General features: G+C 36.3%; 1 protein-coding gene across 6 annotated transcripts in view; it reads right to left on the reverse strand.

The window, feature by feature from the left end:
• LOC102970010 (disintegrin and metalloproteinase domain-containing protein 5-like) overlaps nucleotides 1-25,508 on the reverse strand; it is a 134,898-nt gene that overhangs the window by 93,972 nt on the left and 15,418 nt on the right. For 2 of the 6 annotated variants that reach the window (XM_015544285.2, XM_007097059.3), the window contains exons 3-7: nucleotides 24,819-24,874; nucleotides 22,320-22,398; nucleotides 21,505-21,581; nucleotides 20,513-20,687; nucleotides 19,570-19,635 (exon numbers count right to left, since the gene is read on the reverse strand). In XM_015544285.2, coding sequence (XP_015399771.2) covers nucleotides 19,570-19,635; nucleotides 20,513-20,687; nucleotides 21,505-21,581; nucleotides 22,320-22,398; nucleotides 24,819-24,874 — 453 coding nt within the window. Of the gene's footprint in view, nucleotides 1-19,569; nucleotides 19,636-20,512; nucleotides 20,688-21,504; nucleotides 21,582-22,319; nucleotides 22,399-24,818; nucleotides 24,875-25,508 lie in introns of those variants that run through there. The other 4 variants (XM_042983407.1, XM_042983409.1, XM_042983411.1 and 1 more) reach the window with 4 other exon arrangements.

A 25,508-nucleotide genomic window follows, 5' to 3' on the forward strand; every position in this document is an offset into this window, starting at 1 on the left:
CTCAGCTTTTGTTTGTTTAAGAAAGTTTTTATCACTGCTTCATTTCTGAAGGACAAGGACAGCTTGTCCAGTCATAATATTCTTGGTTGACAGGTTTTTTTTTAATAGGTTGCCTAGAAAAGACTTGTGTTAGACTTGAAAACACATACGGACTGAAAGTGAAGGGATGAAAAAGATATTCTATGCAGATGGAAGTGAAGAAAAAGCCAGGGTCACAATACTTATATCAGACAAAACAGACATTAAAACAAAGACTAACAAGACACAAAGAAGGGTGTTACATAATGATAAAGGGTTCAATCCAACAGGAGGACATAACAATTGTAAATATCTGTGCACTCAAAATAGGAGCACCTAAATATATAAAGCAGGTATTAACAGACACAAGGGGAGAATTTTACAGTAATACAATAATAACAGGATTCTTGAACACCCCACTTACATCAATGGATAGATCATCCAGGTAGAAAATCAATAAGGGAACAGTGACTTTGAATGACATGTTTGACCATATAACCTACACATAGACATTAACAGATACATACAGAATATTTAATCCAAAACCAGCAAATACATACTTTTCAAGAGCACATGGAAAATTCTCCAGGATAAATCACATGTTAGGAAAAAAACCAAGTATTAATAAATTTAAGAAGACTAAAATTATACATAAAGTGTCATTTATGATCACAATGGCATAAAAGTGGAAATCAATTACAAGAAAAAACTGGATAAACACAAAGGCATAGAAGCTTACTAAATTTCTAGGAAGTACCAAATGTTTCAATGAAGAAAACAAATAGGAAATTTTTTTTAGGTTTGTCTATTCATTTGGAGAGAGAGAGAGAGAGAGAAAGAGCACACAAGTAGGGAAAGGGGATGAGAGAGATGGAGAGAGAGAATCCAAAGCAGGCTCCACACTGTGAGCCTGGAGCCCAACACAGGGCTCAAACTCAGGAACCACAAGATCATGACCTGAAATGAAATGAAGAGTCAGATAGTTAACCAACTGAGGCACTCAGGTGCCCCAACAAAGAGGAAATTTTTAAAAATACCTGGAGACAAATGAAAATGGAAACCTAGTGATTCAAAATTTTTCATGCACAGTCAAGAGCCATAAAAGAATGAGGTTTACAGTAATTCAGTCATACCTCAAGACACAAGAAAAATTTCAAATAAACAATCTATCCTTACACCTAAAGGAAAAAAGAACAAAGCCCAAAACTAGGTGAAGTAAGGTAATAATAAAGATCAGAACATAAATAAATGAAATAAACACTTAAAGAAAAAGATCAATGAAACAAAGAGCCTAAAAGATAAACAAAATTGATAAACCTTTAGTCAGACTCATTAAGAAAAAAGAGAGGACTCAAACAAAAACAGAAATAAGGAGAAATAACTTACACCATAGAAATGCATAGGATTATAAGTGACTACTACAAAGTTATGTGCCAACAAATCTGACAACCTAGAAAAACTGGATAAATAACTAGAAGCATACAATCTTCCAAAACTGAATTAGGAAGAAATACAAAATCCGAATAAACCAATTGCTGGTAATGAAATTGATTCAATAATCAAAACTTCCAGCATACAAAAGTCAAAGACCAGATGGCTTCACAGGTGAATTCTATCAAATACTGAAAGATTTAATACCTTTCCTTCTCAAACTATTCTAAAAACTAGAAGAAAAAGGATACTTTTAAATTCATTCTTCAAGGCTGGCATTATCCTACTATCAAAACCAGCAAAAGACATTACAAAAATAAAAAACTACAGGTCAATATCCCTGATGAATTTAGATGCAAGAATCTTCAACAAATATTAGCAAACTGAATTCAAGAATACATTAGAAGGATCACTCACCATAATCAAATGGGATTTATTACAGTGGTAAAAGGGTGGTTGATCTACAAATCAAATCAATCAGCATGACACACTACATTAACAAAATGAAAGATAAAAACCATACAATATTCTAATAGATGAAGAAAAAGCACATGACAAAATTCAACATTAATGATAGAAACTCTCAGAAAAGTGGGATTAGAGGGAACATATCTCAACATAATAAAGACCAAATATGAAAACTCACAGCTATTGTCAGACTTGATGAAAAACTGAAAGATTTTTTCTAACATCAGAAACAAGACAAAGACGTCCATTCTTGCTACTTTTAATAAACAGAGCACTGGAGGTCCTAGCCACAGCAATCAGATAAAAAAAAAGAAATAAAAGGCATCCAAATTGGTAAGGAAGAAGTAAGACTGTCACTATTTGCAGAAGACATGATAATCTCTGGAGAAAACCCTAAAGATCTACCAAATAGACTAACAGCATATTAGTTTGAGGAAAACAGATCATGAGTTCTGTGCAGGGGAGGGATCCCTGATCACAGAGAGAGGTGAGATTTAGAAAGAGAAAGAGAGAGAGAGAAGAAGAGAGAGAGTGAGAGAGGAGTGCATAGGGGGTTGCACAAGGAAAACATTTCTCTAAAGCCACTGAGTGGGAAAACAAGAGGGGCTGATTTTTGTGTTTTTACACCCAGCAGGGCTCAAAGACTAGAGTTTTAGAGGTCCACAGAATGGCCAGTGTGGAGCCCTGAGAGTGCTGCACTGCTCATATGGAGAACAAAGGCAGACAGAAGAGGGACAGATAGGGCAATCTGAGGATCCCCTGGGACACTGTGAGAGACAGTTTCCCCTTGTTGGAGTACATATGGGAGAGGTGGCACTGTCTCTCTGGGGACAAAAGAGTCAGCAGGCAACATTTCCCTCTCTCACCCCTCAGTAGGGATGCAGAGACACCTGCTGAAGGCAGCTAACCTGGACACTGGCTCTTTGATGTGTTTTACTCCAAACTCAACACTCATGAGCTTTGGTGCAACTTCCATTCTGTATCAAACCTGCATCAGTCCCAGCATGGTGAGACCCTCCCCCAGAGAACCAGTACATGTCCCCACAATACTAAGCCCCTAAAGTGTGCAGTTTTAAAACTCAGCCATCCTGCCTTCAATAGAGCCCACGGTGTACTGCACTGCCAGGCAGGCAGGCAGCCTGGACACAGACAGTGTAAAGGCAACAATCTGAAGCATGCCTGGGATACACCAAAAGAGGTTATTCACTCTTCTGGAAGGGCTTCCCAGAAAGCAGCAGGCACGAACTTCCCTCTCTGGAAACAAGGAAGCTGGGTGGAGCCATTTGCCTTCCCCACACCTTAGCATAAACTAACTTCAGTAACCAGCACTCTGCCAAAAGTGGTGGCCTAAACTACTTACACCAAGCCCCAGCCCCCTGCACTCTACAGATGCTGTTTTTCTTGGGCAAATGTGCCTGAGAATCAGAGCAGCAGTCCCGTCTCCCAGAAGGCCAGCACAAACACCACCCAATGCACCATGAGTTATGCAAAGCTTCAGCTCTAATGCAAATAGCATCAAATCTCTTTAAACAAGCAGACCAGAGCACACCTAGTTAAACTTGCCACACAGTAAACAAGGTCCAAATACTCCCACTGCAGGCAAGGAGAAACTCTGCAGAGGACTGACTTGAGGGAAAGAGCAGGCAAAACACAGCAACAGAGTGCACACAGCACATACCAGAGACAATTCTTGAAGTGCCAGGCCCCCAACAGTATAGAATCCCTTCATAATATAGCCATTACTCTCAGGAGCAGGAAACATAACACACTTTCCTAACACACAAAAGAAGATAGAGACCTAGACAAAATGCCAAGATGGAGGAATTCATCCCAAATGAAAGAAAAGGTCACACCCAGGGATCTACTCAAAACAAATATGAGTAAAATGCCATATGGAAAATCGAAAGCAACAATCATAAGGATACTAGCTGGGCTTGATAAAAACATAGAAGACACCAGGTAATCCCTTACCACAGAGATAAAAGACCTAAAAAGTAAGCCAAAAAGAGAAGTGCAATAACCAAGATTCAGAACGTCCAGGAAGTAAAGACCATAAGGGTGGAAGAAGCAGATGAATGAATAAGTGATATAAAGACAAAATTATGGAAAATAATGAAGCTGAAATGAAGAGGGAAAGAAAAATATTAGATCACAAATATAGATTTAGGGAATAGAGTAACTACATAAAGCATAATAACATTCCTATTATAAGTGTCTCAGAAGATGAAGACACAGAAAAGGGTACAGAGGGGTATTTTAAGAAATTACAGCTGAAGAGAGTAGAGGGAAGATGGTGGCATAGGAGGACACTGGGCTCACCGCGCGTCCTGCTGATCACTTAGATTCCACCTACACCTGCATAAATAACCCAGAAAAACACCAGAGGATTAGCAGAATGGAGTCTCCAGAGCCAGGCGCAGAAGAGAGGCCCACGGAAGAGGGTAGAAAGGGCAGCGAGGCGGTGCGCGCTCCACCAACTGGCGGGAGAGAGCCGGGGCGGAGGGGCGGCTCGCCGGCCAAGCAGAGCCCCCGAGTCTGGCTGGCAAAAGCAGAGGGGCCTGATAGACTGTGTTCCGACAGCAAGTGCGACTTAGCGTCTGGGAGGTCATAAGTTAACAGCTCTGCTCAGAAAGCAGGAAGGCTAGAGGACAAAGGGAGGGAGAGCTGCTGAGCCCCCAGACTACAGAGCTCAGCTTAGCGGGGAACAAAGGCACTCGCCAGCGCCATCTCCCCCGCCCATCCCCCAGCCAAAATCCCAAAGGGAACCAGTTCCTGCCAGGGAACTTGCTCACTCCGCGAAAACACCCAACTCTGTGCTTCTGCGGAGCCAAACCTCCGGCAGCGGATCTGACTCCCTCCCGCTGCCACAGGGCCCCTCCTGAAGTGGATCACCTAAGGAGAAGCCAGCTAAGCCTGCCCCTCCTGCCCCCGTGCACCTTACCTACCCACCCCAGCTAATACGCCAGATCCCCAGCACCACAAGCCTGGCAGTGCACAAATAGCCCAGACGGGCCACGCCACCCCACAGTGAATCCCGCCCCTAGGAGAGGGGAAGAGAAGGCACACACCAGTCTGACTGTGGCCCCAGCGGCGGGCTGGGGGCAGACATCAGGTCTGACTGCGGTCCCGCCCACCAACTCCAGTTATACACCACAGCACAGGGGAAGTGCCCTGCAGGTCCTCACCACTCCAAGGACTATCCAAAATGACCAAACAGAAGACTTCCCCTCAGAAGAATCTCCAGGAAATAACAACAGCTAATGAACTGATCAAAAAGGATTTAAATAATACAACAGAAAGTGAATTTAGAATAATAGTCATAAAATTAATCATTGGGCTTGAAAACAGTATAGAGGACAGCAGAGAATCTCTTGCTACAGAGATCAAGGGACTAAGGAACAGTCACGAGGAGCTGAAAAGCGCTTTAAACGAAATGCAAAACAAAATGGAAACCACGACGGCTCGGATTGAAGAGGCAGAGGAGAGAATAGGTGAACTAGAAGATAAAGTTATGGAAAAAGAGGAAGCTGAGAGAAAGAGAGATAAAAAAATCCAGGAGTATGAGGGGAAAATTAGAGAACTAAGTGATACACTAAAAAGAAATAATATATGCATAATTGGTATCCCAGAGGAGGAAGAGAGAGGGAAAGGTGCTGAAGGGGTACTTGAAGAAATTATAGCTGAGAACTTCCCTGAACTGGGGAAGAAAAAAGGCATTGAAATCCAAGAGGCACAGAGAACTCCCTTCAGACGTAACTTGAATCAATCTTCTGCACGACATATCATAGTGAAACTGGCAAAATACAAGGATAAAGAGAAAATTCTGAAAGCAGCAAGGGATAAACGTGCTCTAACATATAAAAGGAGACCGATAAGACTCGTGACGGATCTCTCTACTGAAACTTGGCAGGCCAGAAAGGAATGGCAGGAAATCTTCAATGTGATGAACAGAAAAAATATGCAGCCGAGGATCCTTTATCCAGCAAGTCTGTCATTTAGAATAGAAGGAGAGATAAAGGTCTGCCCAAACAAACAAAAACAGAAGGAATTCGTCACCACTAAACCAGCCCTACAAGAGATCCTAAGGGGGACCCTGTGAGACAAAGTGCCAGAGACATCACTACAAGCATAAAACATACAGACATCACAATGACTCTAAACCCATATCTTTCTATAATAACACTGAATGTAAATGGATTAAATGCGCCAACCAAAAGACATAGGGTATCAGAATGGATAAAAAAACAAGACCCATCTATTTGCTGTCTACAAGAGACTCATTTTAGATCTGAGGACACCTTTAGATTGAGAGTGAGGGGATGGAGAACTATTTATCATGCTCCTGGAAGCCAATAGAAAGCTGGAGTAGCCATACTTATATCAGACAAACTAGACTTTAAGTTAAAGGCTGTAATAAGAGATGAAGAAGGGCATTATATAATAATCACAGGGTCTATCCATCAGGAAGAGCTAACAATTATAAATGTCTATGCGCCGAATACAGGAGCCCCCAAATATATAAAACAATTACTCACAAACATAAGCAACCTTATTGATAAGAATGTGGTCATTGCAGGGGACTTTAACACTCCACTTACAGAAATGGATAGATCATCTAGACACACGGTCAATAAAGAAACAAGGGCCCTGAATGATACATTGGATCAGATGGACTTGACAGATATATTTAGAACTCTGCATCCCAAAGCAACAGAATATACTTTCTTCTCGAGTACACATGGAACATTCTCCAAGATAGATCATATACTGGGTCACAAAACAGCCCTTCATAAGATTACAAGAATTGAAATTATACCATGCATACTTTCAGACCACAATGCTATGAAGCTTGAAATCAACCACAGGAAAAAGTCTGGAAAACCTCCAAAAGCATGGAGGTTAAAGAACACCCTACTAACGAATGAGTGGGTCAACCAGGCAATTAGAGAAGAAATTAAAAAATATATGGAAACAAACGAAAATGAAAACACAACAATCCAAACGCTTTGGGACGCAGCGAAGGCAGTCCTGAGAGGAAAATACATTGCAATCCAGGCCTATCTCAAGAAACAAGAAAAATTCCAAATACAAAATCTAACAGCACACCTAAAGGAAATAGAAGCGGAACAGCAAAGGCAGCCTAAACCCAGCAGAAGAAGAGAAATAATAAAGATCAGAGCAGAAATAAACAATATAGAATCTAAAAAAACTGTAGAGCAGATCAACGAAACCAAGAGTTGGTTTTTTGAAAAAATAAACAAAATTGACAAACCTCTAGCCAGGCTTCTCAAAAAGAAAAGGGAGATGACCCAAATAGATAAAATCATGAATGAAAATGGGACTATTACAACCAATCCCTCAGAGATACAAACAATTATCAGGGAATACTATGAAAAATTATATGCCAACAAATTGGACAACCTGGAAGAAATGGACAAATTCCTAAACACCCACACTCTTCCAAAACTCAATCAGGAGGAAATAGAAAGCTTGAACAGACCCATAACCAGCGAAGAAATTGAATCAGTCATCAAAAATCTCCCAACAAATAAGAGTCCAGGACCAGATGGCTTCCCAGGGGAGTTCTACCAGACGTTTAAAGCAGAGATAACACCTATCCTTCTCAAGCTATTCCAAGAAATAGAAAGGGAAGGAAAACTTCCAGACTCATTCTATGAAGCCAGTATTACTTTGATTCCTAAACCAGACAAAGACCCAGTAAAAAAAGAGAACTAAAGGCCAATATCCCTGATGAATATGGATGCAAAAATTCTCAATAAGATACTAGCAAATCGAATTCAATGGCATATAAAAAGAATTATTCACCATGATCAAGTGAGATTCATTCCTGGGATGCAGGGCTGGTTCAACATTCGCAAATCAATCAACGTGATACATCACATTAATAAAAAAAAAAGAGAAGAACCATATGATCCTGTCAATCGATGCAGAAAAGGCCTTTGACAAAATCCAGCACCCTTTCTTAATAAAAACCCTTGAGAAAGTCGGGATAGAAGGATCATACTTAAAGATCATAAAAGCCATTTATGAAAAGCCCACAGCTAACATCATCCTCAATGGGGAAAAACTGAGAGCTTTTTCCCTGAGATCAGGAACACGACAGGGATGTCCACTCTCACCGCTGTTGTTTAACATAGTGCTGGAAGTTCTAGTATCAGCAATCAGACAACAAAAGGCAATCAAAGGAATCAAAATTGGTAAAGATGAAGTCAAGCTTTCGCTTTTTGCAGATGACATGATATTATACATGGAAAATCCGATAGACTCCACCAAAAGTCTGCTAGAACTGATACATGAATTCAGCAAAGTTGCAGGATACAAAATCAATGTACAGAAATCAGTTGCATTCTTATACACTAACAATGAAGCAATAGAAAGACAAATAAAGAAACTGATCCCATTCACAATTGCACCAAGAAGCATAAAATACCTAGGAATAAATCTAACCAAAGATGTAAAAGATCTGTATGCTGAAAACTATAGAAAGCTTATGAAGGAAATTGAAGAAGATTTAAAGAAATGGAAAGACATTCCGTGCTCATGGATTGGAAGAATAAATATTGTCAAAATGTCAATACTACCCAAAGCTATCTACACATTCAATGCAATCCCAATCAAAATTGCACCAGCATTCTTCTCGAAACTAGAACAAGCAATCCTAAAATTCATATGGAACCACAAAAGACCCCGAATAGCCAAAGTAATTTTGAAGAAGAAGACCAAAGCAGGAGGCATCACAATCCCAGACTTTAGCCTCTACTACAAAGCTGTCATCATCAAGACAGCATGGTATTGGCACAAAAACAGACACATAGACCAATGGAATAGAATAGAAACCCCAGAACTAGACCCACAAACGTATGGCCAACTCATCTTTGACAAAGAAGGAAAGAACATCCAATGGAAAAAAGACAGTCTCTTTAACAAATGGTGCTGGGAGAACTGGACAGCAACATGCAGAAGGTTGAAACTAGACCACTTTCTCACACCATTCACAAAAACAAACTCAAAATGGATAAAGGACCTGAATGTGAGACAGGAAACCATCAAAACCTTAGAGGAGAAAGCAGGAAAAGACCTCTCTGACCTCAGCCGTAGCAATCTCTTACTCGACACATCCCCAAAGGCAAGGGAATTAAAAGCAAAAGTGAATTACTGGGACCTTATGAAGATAAAAAGCTTCTGCACAGCAAAGGAAACAACCAACAAAACTAAAAGGCAACCAACGGAATGGGAAAAGATATTTGCAAATGACATATCGGACAAAAGGCTAGTATCCAAAATCTATAAAGAGCTCACCAAACTCCACACCCGAAAAACAAATAACCCAGTGAAGAAATGGGCAGAAAACATGAATAGACACTTCTCTAAAGAAGACATCCGGATGGCCAACAGGCACATGAAAAGATGTTCAACGTCGCTCCTTATCAGGGAAATACAAATCAAAACCACACTCAGATATCACCTCACGCCAGTCAGAGTGGCCAAAATGAAGAAATCAGGAGACTATAGATGCTGGCGAGGATGTGGAGAAACGGGAACCCTCTTGCACTGTTGGTGGGAATGCAAATTGGTGCAGCCGCTCTGGAAAGCAGTGTGGAGGTTCCTCAGAAAATTAAAAATAGATCTACCCTATGACCCAGCAGTAGCACTGCTAGGAATTTACCCAAGGGATACAGGAGTACTGATGCATAGGGGCACTCGTACCCCAATGTTTATAGCAGCACTCTCAACAATAGCCAAATTATGGAAAGAGCCTAAATGTCCATCAACTGATGAATGGATAAAGAAATTGTGGTTTTTATATACAATGGAATACTACGTGGCAATGAGAAAGAATGAAATATGGCCTTTTGTAGCAACGTGGATGGAACTGGAGAGTGTGATGCTAAGTGAAATAAGCCATACAGAGTAAGACAGATACCATATGGTTTCACTCTTATGTGGATCCCGAGAAACTTAACAGAAACCCATGGGGGAGGGGAAGGAAAAAAAAAAAAGAGGTTAGAGTGGGAGAGAGAGCCAAAGCATAAGAGACTCTTAAAAACTGAGAACAAACTGAGGGTTGATGGGGGGTGGTAGGGAGGGGAGGGTGGGTGATGGGTATTGAGGAGGGCACCTTTTGGGATGAGCACTGGGTGTTGTATGGAAACCAATTTGACATTAAATTTCATATATTAAAAAAATAATAATAAATTTTAAAAAAAGAAGTCATATATGTGTGTGTGTGTGTGTACACACACACACACACACATACATATATATACGTATATATATACGTATACATATATGTATGTGTATGTTAACTAAATAGAATTTAAATTTAAAACTATTATATATATATATGGATATATATATAAAATCAAGAAGTCTTATCTCTTAATTTGTATCTGATTTTGTTACTTTATGTCCCATACAATTTCTTTGCACTTGAACAATTGAGCAAGGGAAAAACTGGATGCTAAACAATTTTCAAGTGTGTTTTGCAGACTGTCTTTCAGACCCTATATTGTCCATCTGTCTATAATCAAATAAATAATTTCAAAACTTTGAAAGAAATTACAGCTGAAAACACCCCTAATCTGGGAAAGAAAACAGACATTCAAATCCAGGAGAACTCCCATACAAATCAATAAAAGCACGCCAACACTAAGACATCCTAGTTACATTTGCAAAACATAGAGAAAAGGAAAAAAGTCCTAAAATCAGAAAGACAAAAGAAGTCACTAACTTATAAGGGAAGACAAATAAGGTTAGTACCTGATCTCCCCAGAGAAATGTGGCAGGCCAGAAGGGAGTAGCATGATATATTCACCATCCTGAATGGGAAAAATATGCAGCCAAGAATACTTTATCCAGCAAGGCTGTCATTCAAAATAGGAAAGATGAAGAGTTAACATTGTTAAATGTCTATACCACCCAAAGCAATCTACCCATTTATTGTAATCCCCATCAAAATACCAACAGCATTTTTCACAGAGCTAAAACAAATAATCCTAAAGTTTGTATGGAACCACAAAGCAATCTTGAAAAAGAAAAGCAAAGCTGGAGGCATCACAATTCCAGACTTCAACTTATATTACTTATATTACAATTTATATTACAAAGATATAGTGATCAATACAGTATGGCACTGACACAAAAACAGACAGAGAGATCAAAGGAACAGAAAAGAAAACCCAGAAATGGACCTACAGCTATATTGTCAATTCATCTTCTACACAACAGAAAAAAAGACAGCCTCTTCAACAAATGGTGTTGGGAAAACTGGACAATGACATGCAGAAGAATGAAACTAGACCATTTTCTTATACCATACAGACAAGTAAATTCACAATGGATGAAAGACCTAAATGTGAGACAGGAAATCATCAAAATCCTAGAGAACACAGGCAGCAACCTCTTTGACATCAGCCACAGCTACTTCTTACCAGATATGTCTCCAGAAGCAAGGGAAACAAAAGCAAAAATGAACTACTGAGACTTCATTAAGATAAAAAGGTTCTGCACAGTGAAGGAAACCATCAACAAAATTAAAAGGCAACCTAGAGAATGGGAGAAGATATGTGCAAATGACATATATGATAAAGGGTTAGTATCCAAAATCTATAAGAACTTATCAAATTCGACACCCAAGAAACAACCCAGTTAAGAAATGAGTAGAGGACATGAATAGACATTTTCCAAAGAAGACATACAGATGGCTAACAGACACATGAATGATGCTCAATATTGCTCATCATCATGGAAATACATATCAAAACCACGATGAGATACCATCTCACATCTGTCAGAGTAGCTAAAATTAATAACATAAGAAACAACATATATTGGTGAGGATGTGGAGAAAGGGGAACTCTCTTGCAATGTTGGTGGGAATGCAAACTCATGCAGCCACTCTGGAAAACAGTAATAGAGTCCTCAAAAAGTTAAAAATAGTACTACCCTACAATCCAGCAATTGCACTACTAGGTATTTAACCAAAGGATACAAAAATACTTATTTGAAGGGACACAAGCATCCTGATCTTTATAGCAGAATTATCAACAATAGCCAAATTATGGAAAGAGCTCAAATGTCCACTGACTGATGAATGGATAAAGAAGATGTGGTACAGATATATAATGGAATATTACTCAGCCATAAAATATCATTATTTATTTATTTTATGCAAATCATTAATTTGCAATGACATGGATGGAGCTAAAATGTATTGTGCTAAGCTAAATAAGTCAGTCAGAGAATGACATACCTTATGACTTCATTCACATGGAATTTAACAAACAAAACAAACAAACATAGGAAAAAAGAGAAAGACAAACCATAAAACAGACTCTTAAGTACAGATAACAAACTAGGGTTGCTGGAGGGGAGGTTGGTGTGGGGATGGGTTAAACTGGTGATGTGCATTAAGGAGGGCACTGGTTGTGATGAGCACTGAGTGTTGTATGTAAGTAATGAATCACTGAATTCTACACCTGAAACTAATATTACACTGATAAGTTAACTAACTGCAATTTAAATTAAAACTTGGGGAAAGAATAACAAACTACTTAAGGATAAGAGAAAGACCTGTACTCTGAAAACTATAAGACACTGATGAAGATATTGAAGATGACACAAATAAATAGAAAGATATACCATACCATGCTCTTGGACTAGAAGAATTAATATTGTTGAAATGTCCATACTACCCAAAACAACCTACAGATTCAATGGAATCCCTGTCAAATTACCAATAATATTTTTTACAGTACTAGAACAAATAATATTTGTCTGGAACCACAAAACACTCCAAACAGCCAAAGCAATCTTGAGAAAAAAGAACAAAGATGGATGTATCACAACCCCAGATTTAAAGCTATACTACAAAGCTATAGTAATCAAAACAGTATGGTACTGGAACAAAAACAGACCCATAGATCAATGGAACAGAAAAGAAAACCCAGAAATAAACCCATAATTATACGGTCAATTAATCCACAACACAAAAGGCAAGAATATGCAACAGGGAAGAAGCAGTTTCCTCAGTCAATAATGTCTAAAACTAGACAGCTACGTGAAAAAGGAATGAAACTAGACCACTTTTGGGGTGCCTGGATAGCAAAGTTGTTAAGCATACAACTCTTGATCCTAGCTCAGGACATGATTTCACGGTTCGTGAGATTGGGCTGAGATTGGGCTCAGTGCTGACAGCATGGAGCCTGTTTGGGATTCTCTCTCTCCCTTGCTTGCCCCTTCCCTGCTCATGCTCACACTCTCAAAATAAATAAATATTTGTTTTTAAAAAAGAAAGAAACTAGGCCACTTTCTTACCCCATATACATAAATAAAAATATACAAAAATAAACTCAAAAATATTAAAGACTTAAATGTAAGGCATGAAATTATAAAACTCCTGGAAAAAAAATATAGGCAGTAATCTCTGGATATCAACCTTAGCAACATATTTCTATATATGTCTCCCAGGAAAGTGAAACAAAAGCAAAAATACAGTTTTTGGATCATATCAAAATACGAAGGTAACAAAGGAAACCATTACCAAAATGAAGAGGCAACCTACTAAAATATAAAAGATATTTCCAAATGATATATCCAATAAGGGGTTAATATCCAAAATATATAAAGAAATCACACACCTCAACATCAAAAAACAAATAATCTGATTTAAAAACAGCAAAGAACCTGAAAAGATGTAAATGGATGCAGCCACTCTGCAAAACAGTATGGATGTTTCTCAAAAATTATAAACAGAAATACCAATTATAATCTAGTAATTCCACTGCTGATTATTTAGCCAGAAAAAAATGAAATCACTAATTTGAAAACACATATGCACTCTTATGTTCATTGCAGCATTATTTACAATAGCTAAGATATGGAAGCAACCCAAATGTCCATTGAAAGATGAATGGATAAAGAAGATGTGGTATATATAAACAATGGAATATTATTCAGTCATTAAAAAAAACAACAACAATGAAATCTTGCTATTCATGACAACATGGGTAGACCTACAGGATATAATACTAAGTGAAATAAGTCAGACAGAGAAAGACAAATACTACATGATTTCATTCATATGAGGAATCTAAAATAAAAAATAAATGAACAAATAAACAAAAACATAAATAGACTCATAAATACAGAGAACAAAACTGAAAAAAAAGGAGGAGGGTCAAGTAGATGGGCAGAGTATAAGAAGCAGATTAAGAGGTATAAAATTCCATTTATAAAATAAGTCGTGGGGATGAAAACACAACATAGAGAATATAGTCAATAGTACTATAATAGCTTTCTATGGTGACAGATGGTAACTACACTTAACGTAGTGAGTACTGTGTAATATATAAAATTGTCCAATACCTATGTTATATATCTGAAACTAACATAGCATTGTATGTCAACTATACTTCAATAAAAAAAAATACAACCCACCAACACTTAATCAAGAAGAAATAAAATAAATGAATAGAGCAATTACTAGGAAGGAAATTGAATTAATATTTTTTTTAATGTCCCAATGAAGAAAAGCTCAGGACTAGAGGACCTCACTGGTGAATTTTACCAAATAGTTAAATAAGTAACACCAATTCTTCTCAAAATCTGCCAAAAAAAAAAAAAATCAAAGATGTTGGAATACGCCCAAAGTCATTTTATGAAGCCAGCATTACCCTGATAGCAAAGCCAGAAAAAGATGCTATAAGAAAGAAAAGTACAGGCCAATATTCCCGATGAACATTGATGGAAAATTGTCAATAAAAGACTAGCAAACCAAATTCAGCAGCACATTAAAATATCATTCATCATGATCAAGTTATAGCTAGAACAACCAGACTGAAATCAATAAGGAAAAAGAAGACTTTTTATAAACCAGTTGACCTAACAGACATATACAGAACACTTAACAGTAGCATATACATTCTTCTAAAGGACACAATGAACAATTTGCAAAATAGACTACATGTTAGGCCACAAAACAAGGCTTAACAAATTTAAGAAGACAGAAACAATACCAAGTATGCTCTCTGACCACAATAAAATGAAACTATAAATCAATAGAAGGGAAACTGGAAAATCCACAAAAAATTCTCAAAACAAAGCTCAGGACTAAATGACTTCACTAGAGAATTCTACCAAACATTTAAAGAAAAATTAACGCTAATCCTCCTCAAGCTCTTTCTAAGAATTACAGGGGCAAGAAAACTTCCAAACTCATTCTGTGAGGTCAGCATTATCCCAATACTGAAGCCAGATAAAGACACTGCAAGGAAAGAAAAATAGAAACCAATATCTTTGGTGAATATTGAAGCAAAAATCACTAGTAAAATACCATCAAAATGGTATTCTTTCATCAAAATGAATTCAACAGCTAATAAAAGGATCATTCACTATTACCAAGTGGGGTTTATACCTGGAATGTAAGAATGGTTCAACACATCAAAAAACCAATGTAATACTACACATTAACAAAATGAAGGACAAAAAAACCCACATGATCATTTCAACTGATGCCAAAAATAGTGTCAAAATTCAGCTCTATTTCATGACAAAAACACCCAACAAACTAATAATATAAGGAAAGTACTTCAACATAATAAAAGCCATATATGATCACAGCTAATATCACTCTCAACAGTGAAAGACTGACAGCTTTTTTTCTAATAACAGGAACAAATCAACCATGCACACCCTCACCACACTATTCAACATAGTATTAGAGGTCCTAACTATAGCAATCAGAGGAGTCAAAGAAAAAAAGGTATTCAAATTAGAAATAAATAAGTAAAATTATCTCTGTTCACCAATATGATTTTATACATAGAAAGCCCTATAGATTCTACCAAAAAATTTTTTTGTTAAAGCTAGGAAACAATTTCAGCAGTTACAGGATATAAAATCAGCACACAAAAATCAGTTGTTCCAATATACTACCATGACCAATCACAAAAAGGAATCAAGAAAATGTTCCCTTTTACTATAGCATCAAAAAGGAAGAGATACTTAATAACAGACTTAACCAATGAAGTGAAGTATTTGCACAATGAAAACTAAAGACACTGGTAAAAGAAATCAAAGAATATACAAACAAATGGAAAGATATCTCATGTTTGTGAGTTGGAAGACTTCATAGCGTTAAAATACCCAAATTAGCCAAAGCTATCTACAGATTCAATGCAATCCCTATCAAAATCCCAATGGCCTATTTTGAAGAAATAGAAAAAACATCCTAAAAGAGGAATGCCAGAATGTCTCACCTCCTAATTTCAAAGCATACTACAAAGCAAAAGTAACCAACACTATATGGTACTGGCATAAAGACATATATGTGGATCAATGGAATAGACTAGAGCACCCAAAAACAAAGCCCTGAGTATATGACCAAATGATTTTTAACATGGGTGCCAAGATACAGAGTGGAAAATGGGTCATGTCTTTCACAAATGTCACTGGAAAAACTGTATATCTACATGCAAAAGAATGAAGTTGGATCCTTACTTTAAATCATATATAAAAGTTAACTGAAATTAATTACAGATGTAAATGTAAGACCTAAAATTATAAAGCTCCTAGAAAAAAAGCACAGGAGAAATCTTCAGGACATTGGATTTGACAATGATTTCTTAGATCTCACACCAAAAGCAGAGGCAACAAAAGTAAAAATAAACAAATGGTATTACATTAAACTTAGCTTTTGTGCCTCAAAGAAAACAATCAACAGAGTGAAAAGGCAACCTTCAGAATGGGAGAAAGCATTTGCAAACCACATATCTGATAAGAAGTTAGTACTTAGAATATATAAAGAATTCCTATAACTCAACAAAAAACAATTTTAAAATATTTAATAGTGTAAATATTAATAATAGAAAACAGTATGGCAGTTCCTCATAGATTAACCATAGAATTAACATATGTTTTAACAATCCAGCTTCTGGATATATGCCAAAAAAAAAAAATCCAAAGCAAAGTCTCAAAGAGATATTTACACATTCATGTTCCCTCCAGCATTATTCACAATAGACTGAAGGTAGTAGAAACCCAAATGTCCATGAACAGAGGACTGGGTAAAAAAAATGTAGTATATACATGCAATGGAATACCACACAGCATTAAAAAGGAAAAATGTCCTGTCATATGCTACGACATGGATGAAACTTGAGGACATTACGCTAAGTATAATAAAGCAGTCAGAGAAGTATGATTCCACTCATATGAATTATCTAAAGTAGTAAAAATCATAGCAACTGAATGTAGAAAGGTGTTCACCAAGGCCTGGGATGGGCAGAGGAAATTAGTCTTTAAAGGGCATAGAGTTTTGGTTTTCAGGATACAAAGGTTCTAGAGAGCTATTGAACAACAATGTGAATATACTCAATACTGCCAAACTGTATGTTTAAAAATGGTTAGGATAGTAAATTTAATGGCATATGCTTTTTACCACAATAAAAAAAAGAATAAAGAAAACTAGGATTCAATGCTAGATCTGACTCCAAATTCTGTACTTGTAACTGCCAAATCTAGTTTACTATGAAACACAATAAACTCTGTACTTATTCACTTGAAAACAATTAGAGAAATGGGTAATTTCACACTGCTGGACTATTTCAAGAGCACCAGGGAACTTCCTTAGCAAACTCCTCACTGAACTTCACCAAGGCCACAGTCAATCCTCATACCTGCCACTGGTAACCACACAGCAATGGAAATTTTACTTAACTAACTAGCTGATACCTCTTAAGTGTATCCCTAATGCACTTTTAAATATTAATGAAGAATATTTTCTCTGTGAGGAAACTGCCTAAAAAGGAATCCTGTAAAAAGAAAAGAAAGAAAGCCCACAGTTTTTAAGATAGCTGTATCAATAAAAGACTACCAGATTAGTTAAAAAGATTTGAGATTAATATAAACCCAAAAAGGTCTCTGGGCTCCCAACCAAATAAATGGTCATTGGTTTAAGCCACTAAATTTTGGAGTGATTTTCTATGCAGTAATAGATAACTTATGCTTATCTTGAAGTCTACTTTGTCTGATATTAATCTAGTTAAAACAAGTTTTTAGAATTTTCATTTTTATTATATACTTTTGAAGTCTTTTACTTTCATTTTGTACCATATTTTACATATGTCAGTTTTAGATAGAAAATGTGCATTCAGGTGTCTTGCATGATAATATTTGTCTTTCTTTTAATTAATCTTTACCTTTGGTTTTTAATTACAGTACTTAGTCCCTCTACACCTAATATAATTACTTATATATTTGAGTTGAAATTTATCTTAATCTTAGCTTTTACATTTATTTGTCCCACATTTATGAAACAAATGTTTAAGATATAATGGTTTTCTTTCCTTTTATTCACTTCTTTGTGTTGATTATGCTTAAAATTCTGTTTTCCTACTTCTAATTGCTTTGTAATCTTGTAGGAATAGGATTTTGGAATATGTGTTGGCTTTGTACTAGATCATCCTAGTTATACTAAAAAAACAAAAAACAAACAAGCAAACAAAAAAACCCTCCACTCTTTATTGAGCCAATGCACTTCAATATTTGTAACCTCTGCCAATACTTAGCTCAGCTCTCCTGCCTCATATCCACCTCTTCTGGAATCAACAGACTCCCTTACGGAACAAAATATTTTTATAACTTAAAATGTTAATATTTGAACGCTTTCTGGATTTAAATCTATTATTTTGTTTTGTTTTGCTAACCCTTATTTATGATGGCTCATTTTCTTACAAATTTTGAGCTCATATATGGCTGATCTGTGGGAATCCTGTTTGAAGTTGCATTCCCACAGAGAGAAATACTATTTGACTCCAGCAGGTAGCCTCAGATCTTACCAACCTGGAAAAAAATGTAACCTCATAGTTTAGAATCTCCTAACCACCTAAGTTGTGTAAATTAAAAACCTAAACTCAAAGATCAGAAGCATAATCCTCAATACGAAAATTTGTTCATTTGTTTTTTCCATCATTTCATTTACCTAAAATTGAGAATACCACAGATAAGTTGTTTTCTCCCTTTGCTTGGAAGAAGTAGCATATTTGTTTTGTAGTCTATCCTTTCTATTAGGCTGAAGCAGTTAAGTACTATTGGATGTGAGGGTTGAGGGTTTCACCAAGGATGTAGTTCTTTTGAAAAAGAAAAGAAAAATAGACTGACAAGCTTTTAAAAAAATGAAAAATGGGGTGCCTGCGTGGCTCAGTTGGTTGAGAGTCTGACTTCCGCTCAAGTCGTAATCTCACAGTTCATAAATTCGAGCCCCACTTTGGACTCTGTGCTGACAGCTCCGAGCCTGGAGCCTGGAGCCTGCTTTGGATTCTGTGTCTCCCTCTCTCTGCCCCTTCCCCGCTCATGCTCTGTCTCCCTCTGTCTCTCAAAGATGAATAAACGTTTAAAAAAAAAAGAAAAAGAAAAATGTTTTACTTTACAAAAGTAATTAGAGATCCTATTTATAAAATAAATGAACTAACAAATGTGGTTTATGCACAATTTTTAAGAAGTTATTAACTGCAAAAGCAAAAACAAACATTTATCAACAAGTGGTTTTAAAATTTTTATTATGTCATTAAAATCAAGTTAAAGACAAAGGTTAAATCATTTAAAAATAACAGTACATAAAAAATGACCTACCAGATTTTTATCCACAACAATATATATTTCAAGATATTGAGGGTATAACTTGAAAAATTCAGTTCTCTGTAAAACACACAACATGAGTGCTGAGAAATTTCCAAAAATTTACCTTCTGTTGATAAAGTGAGAGACTGATTATATAACAAAGCTGTTTTCAAATACAAAATTTAGATACTATTCAGAAAATTCCAGGTCCAAAAAGTGCCTTTGGTTAATAAGAATTTTCAATGAGATCCCACGCTATACAAGAATCCAGGTATCTTTTGATTTTAGCAATAGCTGAAATTGGAAATCTTAAGTTTACAACATAAATCTTTTCTTTCTTGCCTTGTGATAATGTTCATAGTAGTCTTCCACATAGGCAGATTTTCTGCTACCAATTATTAGGAAACTACTTTTGGCAAACAATAAAGTTTAGAAAAACATTACTAAAGGTTATAATCAATGGCAGTTCACTAGAGCCAGGAATGTTATTTATGACGGTATAGCAGTTTACAGGCCTTTGTGGAAGAATTCATCACTTTGCTTTACATGTACCTTATGTAGGCCACAATAGTATTCATTCATGAACGCTCATGAAACAAAGACTTAACTTAGAAATCCAGATCATGTAATATTTTAACCTAATTTGTCAGACTAATTGAGAAAAAGGAACCATTTACATTAATCATCCAAATGTCCACATGTGAAATTAATTTTTTTTGGTGTCTTAACTCCTATGTTCACATTTGTTTCCCAGATTAATTACCTAAGTTTTCACTATACTTTGATCTACTAACAAGCTTAACAAAGAACTTTACCCATTTTAAAAGTCATGGAGGGACTTCATGAAAAAGTAAAATAACCTTAAGATCTGTAAGTCATTAAATTTTGCTCTGAGAGTATTTTTCATTTCACAAAGTTTTAACAAATAAGTTAAAATTAAAAAGTCAACACTTACTTCTGAACTCCTTCTGATGTGATAATATAAGTTATTATAGCTATAAGTCTTATTTTCTCCTAAAAGAGGAATATTAGTGTTATCATTTTTTTCTTCATAAATCATGTGCACGAATCCTGATACGGCCTCCATTGGTTCAATTCCATATGAGATGTTTTTAAGCTGCAATGTTCCCCTGAGTATTAAAATCATCAAAACAAAGTCCGAAATTATTCTAACAAAACTATAATATTCTAATGTGGAATTTTGGCCAAATGCATTTTTTTTTACATTTAAAGTCACCTTGGTTTCTCCACTTTACCTCTTTATGCATTGAAGTGTTAAACTCAGAACTAGGCCAGTAATACCACAGGATGCCTATTGCTTTATATGACAAATATTCTAAGAGAAATATCCTGATCATCTAAAGAAAGCATATTAGTGGCATAGATCCATGTGATTGAACAGATTAGGATTCCTTCCTAGGGTATAGATTTTCTAAGCCAAACTGTCAGATCTTCAGGCACTCTCTTCCTTAGTCTTAAGTCCTTTCTTCTTTTTGAGACATCTAATCTTTCCTGACACTTAATGCCATAAGTCATTTTTTTGTGGGGGGCTTAACTGAAGGTATTACCTGCCTAAAAATGGCTAGAAGTAGAGCCAAAATATCTATCAGATCTAGGCATTCTACAGTTGTGAACCATTCTAGGAGATTAATAAATCAGTAAAAACATTAAAAATCTGGAAAAACTAAAGAAGTATGGAGAGACCAACCAACCCTCCCTACACTCAAGACTGCTCAAAGCGTCAAGCAGTCAGAATCAAGTAGCCCTCCATCAGGGACAAATGTTTCCAAGGTGACCAGTTCTATTTTATCAGTAATTCTGGTTCATTCCTTAGGGAACTGAAATAACAAAGGTGAATATAAAACTAGAAAAGATAAATAGAGAATCAACTCATAGACTAGCAGGATCTAATACCAGCAAATAGAATATCTTTAAAAAGACTACAACCTGAGTCCTGAACAAGTGTTGAGTGACACAAGAGAATTTGGAAAACCTGCAACATATCCTTGATAATTGCAATCCATCTGAAAAGAATATACAAGAACAAACAGATAACTTATTTTTAAAATGGATATCCTAGATGTGTCATTTATTTCTATTACTTTATCAATATTGGAACTTCAAACTGAATGGGCAATTACCCAATAAACTTGTGCCACGTAGAAGTAAGACGTAGTCCAGATTATTAAATGTCAGTGAATGTGTAAATTTCAGGATATTTACATTTTTTACTTTCTTAAAATGTTTACTTATTGAGAGACAGAGAGAGAGAGAGGAAGAGGAAGATAGAGAGCAGGGAAGGGGGGAAGGGAAGGGTGTAGAGAGAGAGGGAGAGAAAGAATCTCAAGTGGGCTCCATGCCATCAGCTCAGAGCTCAACACAGGGCTTGAACCCACAAACCACAAGCTTACAACCTGGACTGAGATCACGACCTGGGCCGAAATCAAGAGTCAGACACTTAGGGTGCCTGGATAGGTCAGTCAGCTAAGCATCCGACGGGCTCAAGTCATGATCTCACAGTTCGTGAGTTCAAGTCCCACATCAGGCTTTCTGCTGTCAGCACGGGGCCCTCTTTGGATCCTCTGTTCCCCTCTCTGTCTCTCTCTCTGTCTCTCTGTCTCTGTCTCTCTCTCTCTCTCAAAAATAAACATTAAAAAAAGTGGAGACATACACTTAACCAACTGGGCCACCCCGGGGCCACTGAAATTAACATTTTTAAAGATAATCTAGAGAAAGAAATCTGTAAGAAAAAGCTGTTTTACCTGAGCTGACAAAGGCTTAGAATATTGGATGTCATCTTTGTCATAAAAGTAAACAACAGAAACCGAAGATAAAAATGATCTAGAATAAAATCACAAAACATGTTCAATCTGTCAAACAGAAAACATGAAACATAAAAAATTATTCTTCATAGTACAAATTTTCCTTTTACTGAACAATTATAGTGCCAGTTACCTTTGCATATCCTCTTGTCCAAATACTTCTCTGTTGTTTACAATAAATCAAGTGCTGAGGGAAGCATTTAACTCTGGTGACATATAACACTAAAATGCATCCTAATGAACAATCCAAACAGCTAGAGATAGCAAACAGTGTAAATAACATAGGTCCCAATTTCTGGCATAGAACTTTAAATTTTTTTTAACACTTATTTATTTTTGAGAGACAGAACACAAGTGGAGGAGAGGCAGAGAGGGAGACACAAAATCCAAAGCAGGCTCCAGGCTCTGAGCTGCCAGCACAGAGCCCAATGTTGGGCTCAAACCCATGAACTGCGAGATCATGACCTGAACTGAAATCAGACGCTTAACCGACTGAGCCACTTAGGGGCCCCTCCAGCATAGAACTTTAAAATCTTTGTCTTTATTACTCATGGATTCCAGATTTTAAACCTGAATCTTAAAATTAAAAACTAGGTTTAGGACAGAATTTAAAAAATATTTTCTTAGCATTACTACAAATTCATATTCACTAAGCTTAGCTAAGTACCAAGTTCTCAAAAACCTTTGTCATAATTTTCCTTCATTATCCTCAGTAACAATTCAGAAACTTGACCCCACTCCTGCCAATCATCTCACATAATCTCCACATCTTTTCAGTTTCAGATCACCTATATCTACCCTCATTCCTCATCTTTTTTTCCAGAGGATGACTACTTCTTTTGTTCAAGGCACACTCTTAACACTTGTGCTATGAATCCCATTGTATGCCATATATTGAAGATACATACTTTTTCAATCCTATAATTTCAAACTATTCCTCTCTACTATTTTTTTAACTTAATGCTATTAAAAAGTTCATTATCAAAGTATTATCTTCACAAATAATTCTCCCATGACCTGTGTCCTACTTTAACTATTCTTTATACATTTTCAATTCTCCAAATATACTCTCATAAGAGTAGTCTACAAATAATTTCTCCACTTTGTCCATTCTTAGTCACCCTGAAACGGCTCTGGAAAAGATTCATAGCTGCCAGAATGTCAGATCCAAAAGGTAATTTTAAAATCAACATTGCCCTGCTCTCTAGCATCATTCTGAAAACTGTGATCACTCAATATAATCACTTAATTTACATCACAAATTACTCTTCTGCTTCTCTTCCTACCTCCCTGACACTTCCAGCTTGATCTTCCATGTTGGCTGCTCTTTTTTGTTCTACCTATCTCAGAAATATTGATCTTTACCAAGATTTAGTCTTTAGTCACTAGTCTATTCATAAGCACTCTATAAATTCTCATTTTTTATTTTATAGCCAAACTATTGGTTACTGCTAAACCTATATCCTCATTGCCAATCTCTTCTCATATATTCAAATTCTTATATTCATATTCCTAGTGGAGAAAATCCACTTGGATATCTCGTAGGCATTCCAAATCAAACTCACCCCCCTCCCCCATATATATATCTCACTTATTCCTCACTTAATTAACTATAACCTACCCATTTTCTCAAGCAACAACTAAATTATTCAAGATACTTCACTTTTTCCCAATCACTCTAACAAATCCATCTTCAAGGTCTATTGAGTTTTTCTTTCCAGTGCTATGAACAATACCATTGTTTAAGCCACCATCATCATTCACCTAAATTATCATATAACCACAGAATTACACACCTTACCTCTACTTCTGCTTTCTCAAAAACAGCCTAAACTCTCAATGGGACTATAATGTACTTGCTTAAAAACATTTTTGGCTTCTAATATCCTTAGCATGGCTTTATAGATCTACAACCTGACTCCTGCCTACCTTTCCAAAATGTTTTACTTCTATCCTCCAGAAATATGTCCTTTAGTAATCCATGTGGACTTTCTGCACACCACTGAATCCACTCTGTCTCATACCTCCATGTTTTGCACATGATTTCCTCTAAACAGAATGTCCTCCTACACTACCTCATTTCTTTACAGAACTCACAAGGTATCTTCCTTCAAGAGATAAGTCATCTCTTACTTCCTTCCAAAAACCTTCATTGATTTCCAAAGAATACTATTTACACATTTATTACAATACTATGTTATAGCAAAATTCTCCCTTTCTCCATTATTTCATCTGAATATATAAGAATTCTTTAATTGCAGATCATGTTTTATTACCTTTAGTATGCCTATGATTTTACCCAATAATCAATATGCAGTAAGTATCACATATATATAGGTATCAAATGTACATCTTAATTGAAATTATTCTATTCTTACCTATTTTTAAAAATCAAGAAACCAGAGAATTAAAATTTGAAAGGATAAAATTTTTACTTACTGCTTTCTGAGATGGACAAAATACGGTTTTCCTTTTATTGTAATGATATAAGCAATCTGTAACATGAGTATCCAAAAAAAATCAGTGAAAATACTTGTAAATAACATATGCTAAATAATTTCTTTTCTGAGTTATGTTTTAAAAATATTGACAAAATTAATAATAAGATATAACCATTACATATGTTTCCCTTCCCATGTGACTATTTGAAGCCTCGGAATTCTAAATGGAGAACTAGGTAGTAGTCGCTGTCTATTATTCACCCTAACTAACATTTCTGATGGAGAATCTTGCCTAATGACTATTACCTTTTGGATTAGACACATACCACCCTTCACCATGCCCAAGGCAAATGCCAAAGACGCTCACCTCACTTGAAAGAATCTGTTGCTTGTTTACTCCCAGACCTCCTAAAAAGTATATTGTTGTGCTCAATGGAATAAATACTCCAGAAGATAGCAGTACAGGAAATGCACTACACCTCCAGCACTATAACATAATAAGTACCACTGCACTTTGCTTTCCACACATAAGCAGTGAAACTCCTCTGGAATAGAATGTGAGAGAGGATAGAGGGGAAGCAGAGACATGTCTAGAAAACCCTCCAGAAGATAACAGAAAATATAAGAGTCATTAAGTCATTTATTTAGCTACTTTTTAAAGATAATTTTAACAAGAGAAATAGCCTCT

This window comes from Panthera tigris, chromosome B1 (genome assembly GCF_018350195.1).
Source record: "Panthera tigris isolate Pti1 chromosome B1, P.tigris_Pti1_mat1.1, whole genome shotgun sequence".
Classification (NCBI taxonomy): Eukaryota; Metazoa; Chordata; class Mammalia; order Carnivora; family Felidae; genus Panthera; species Panthera tigris.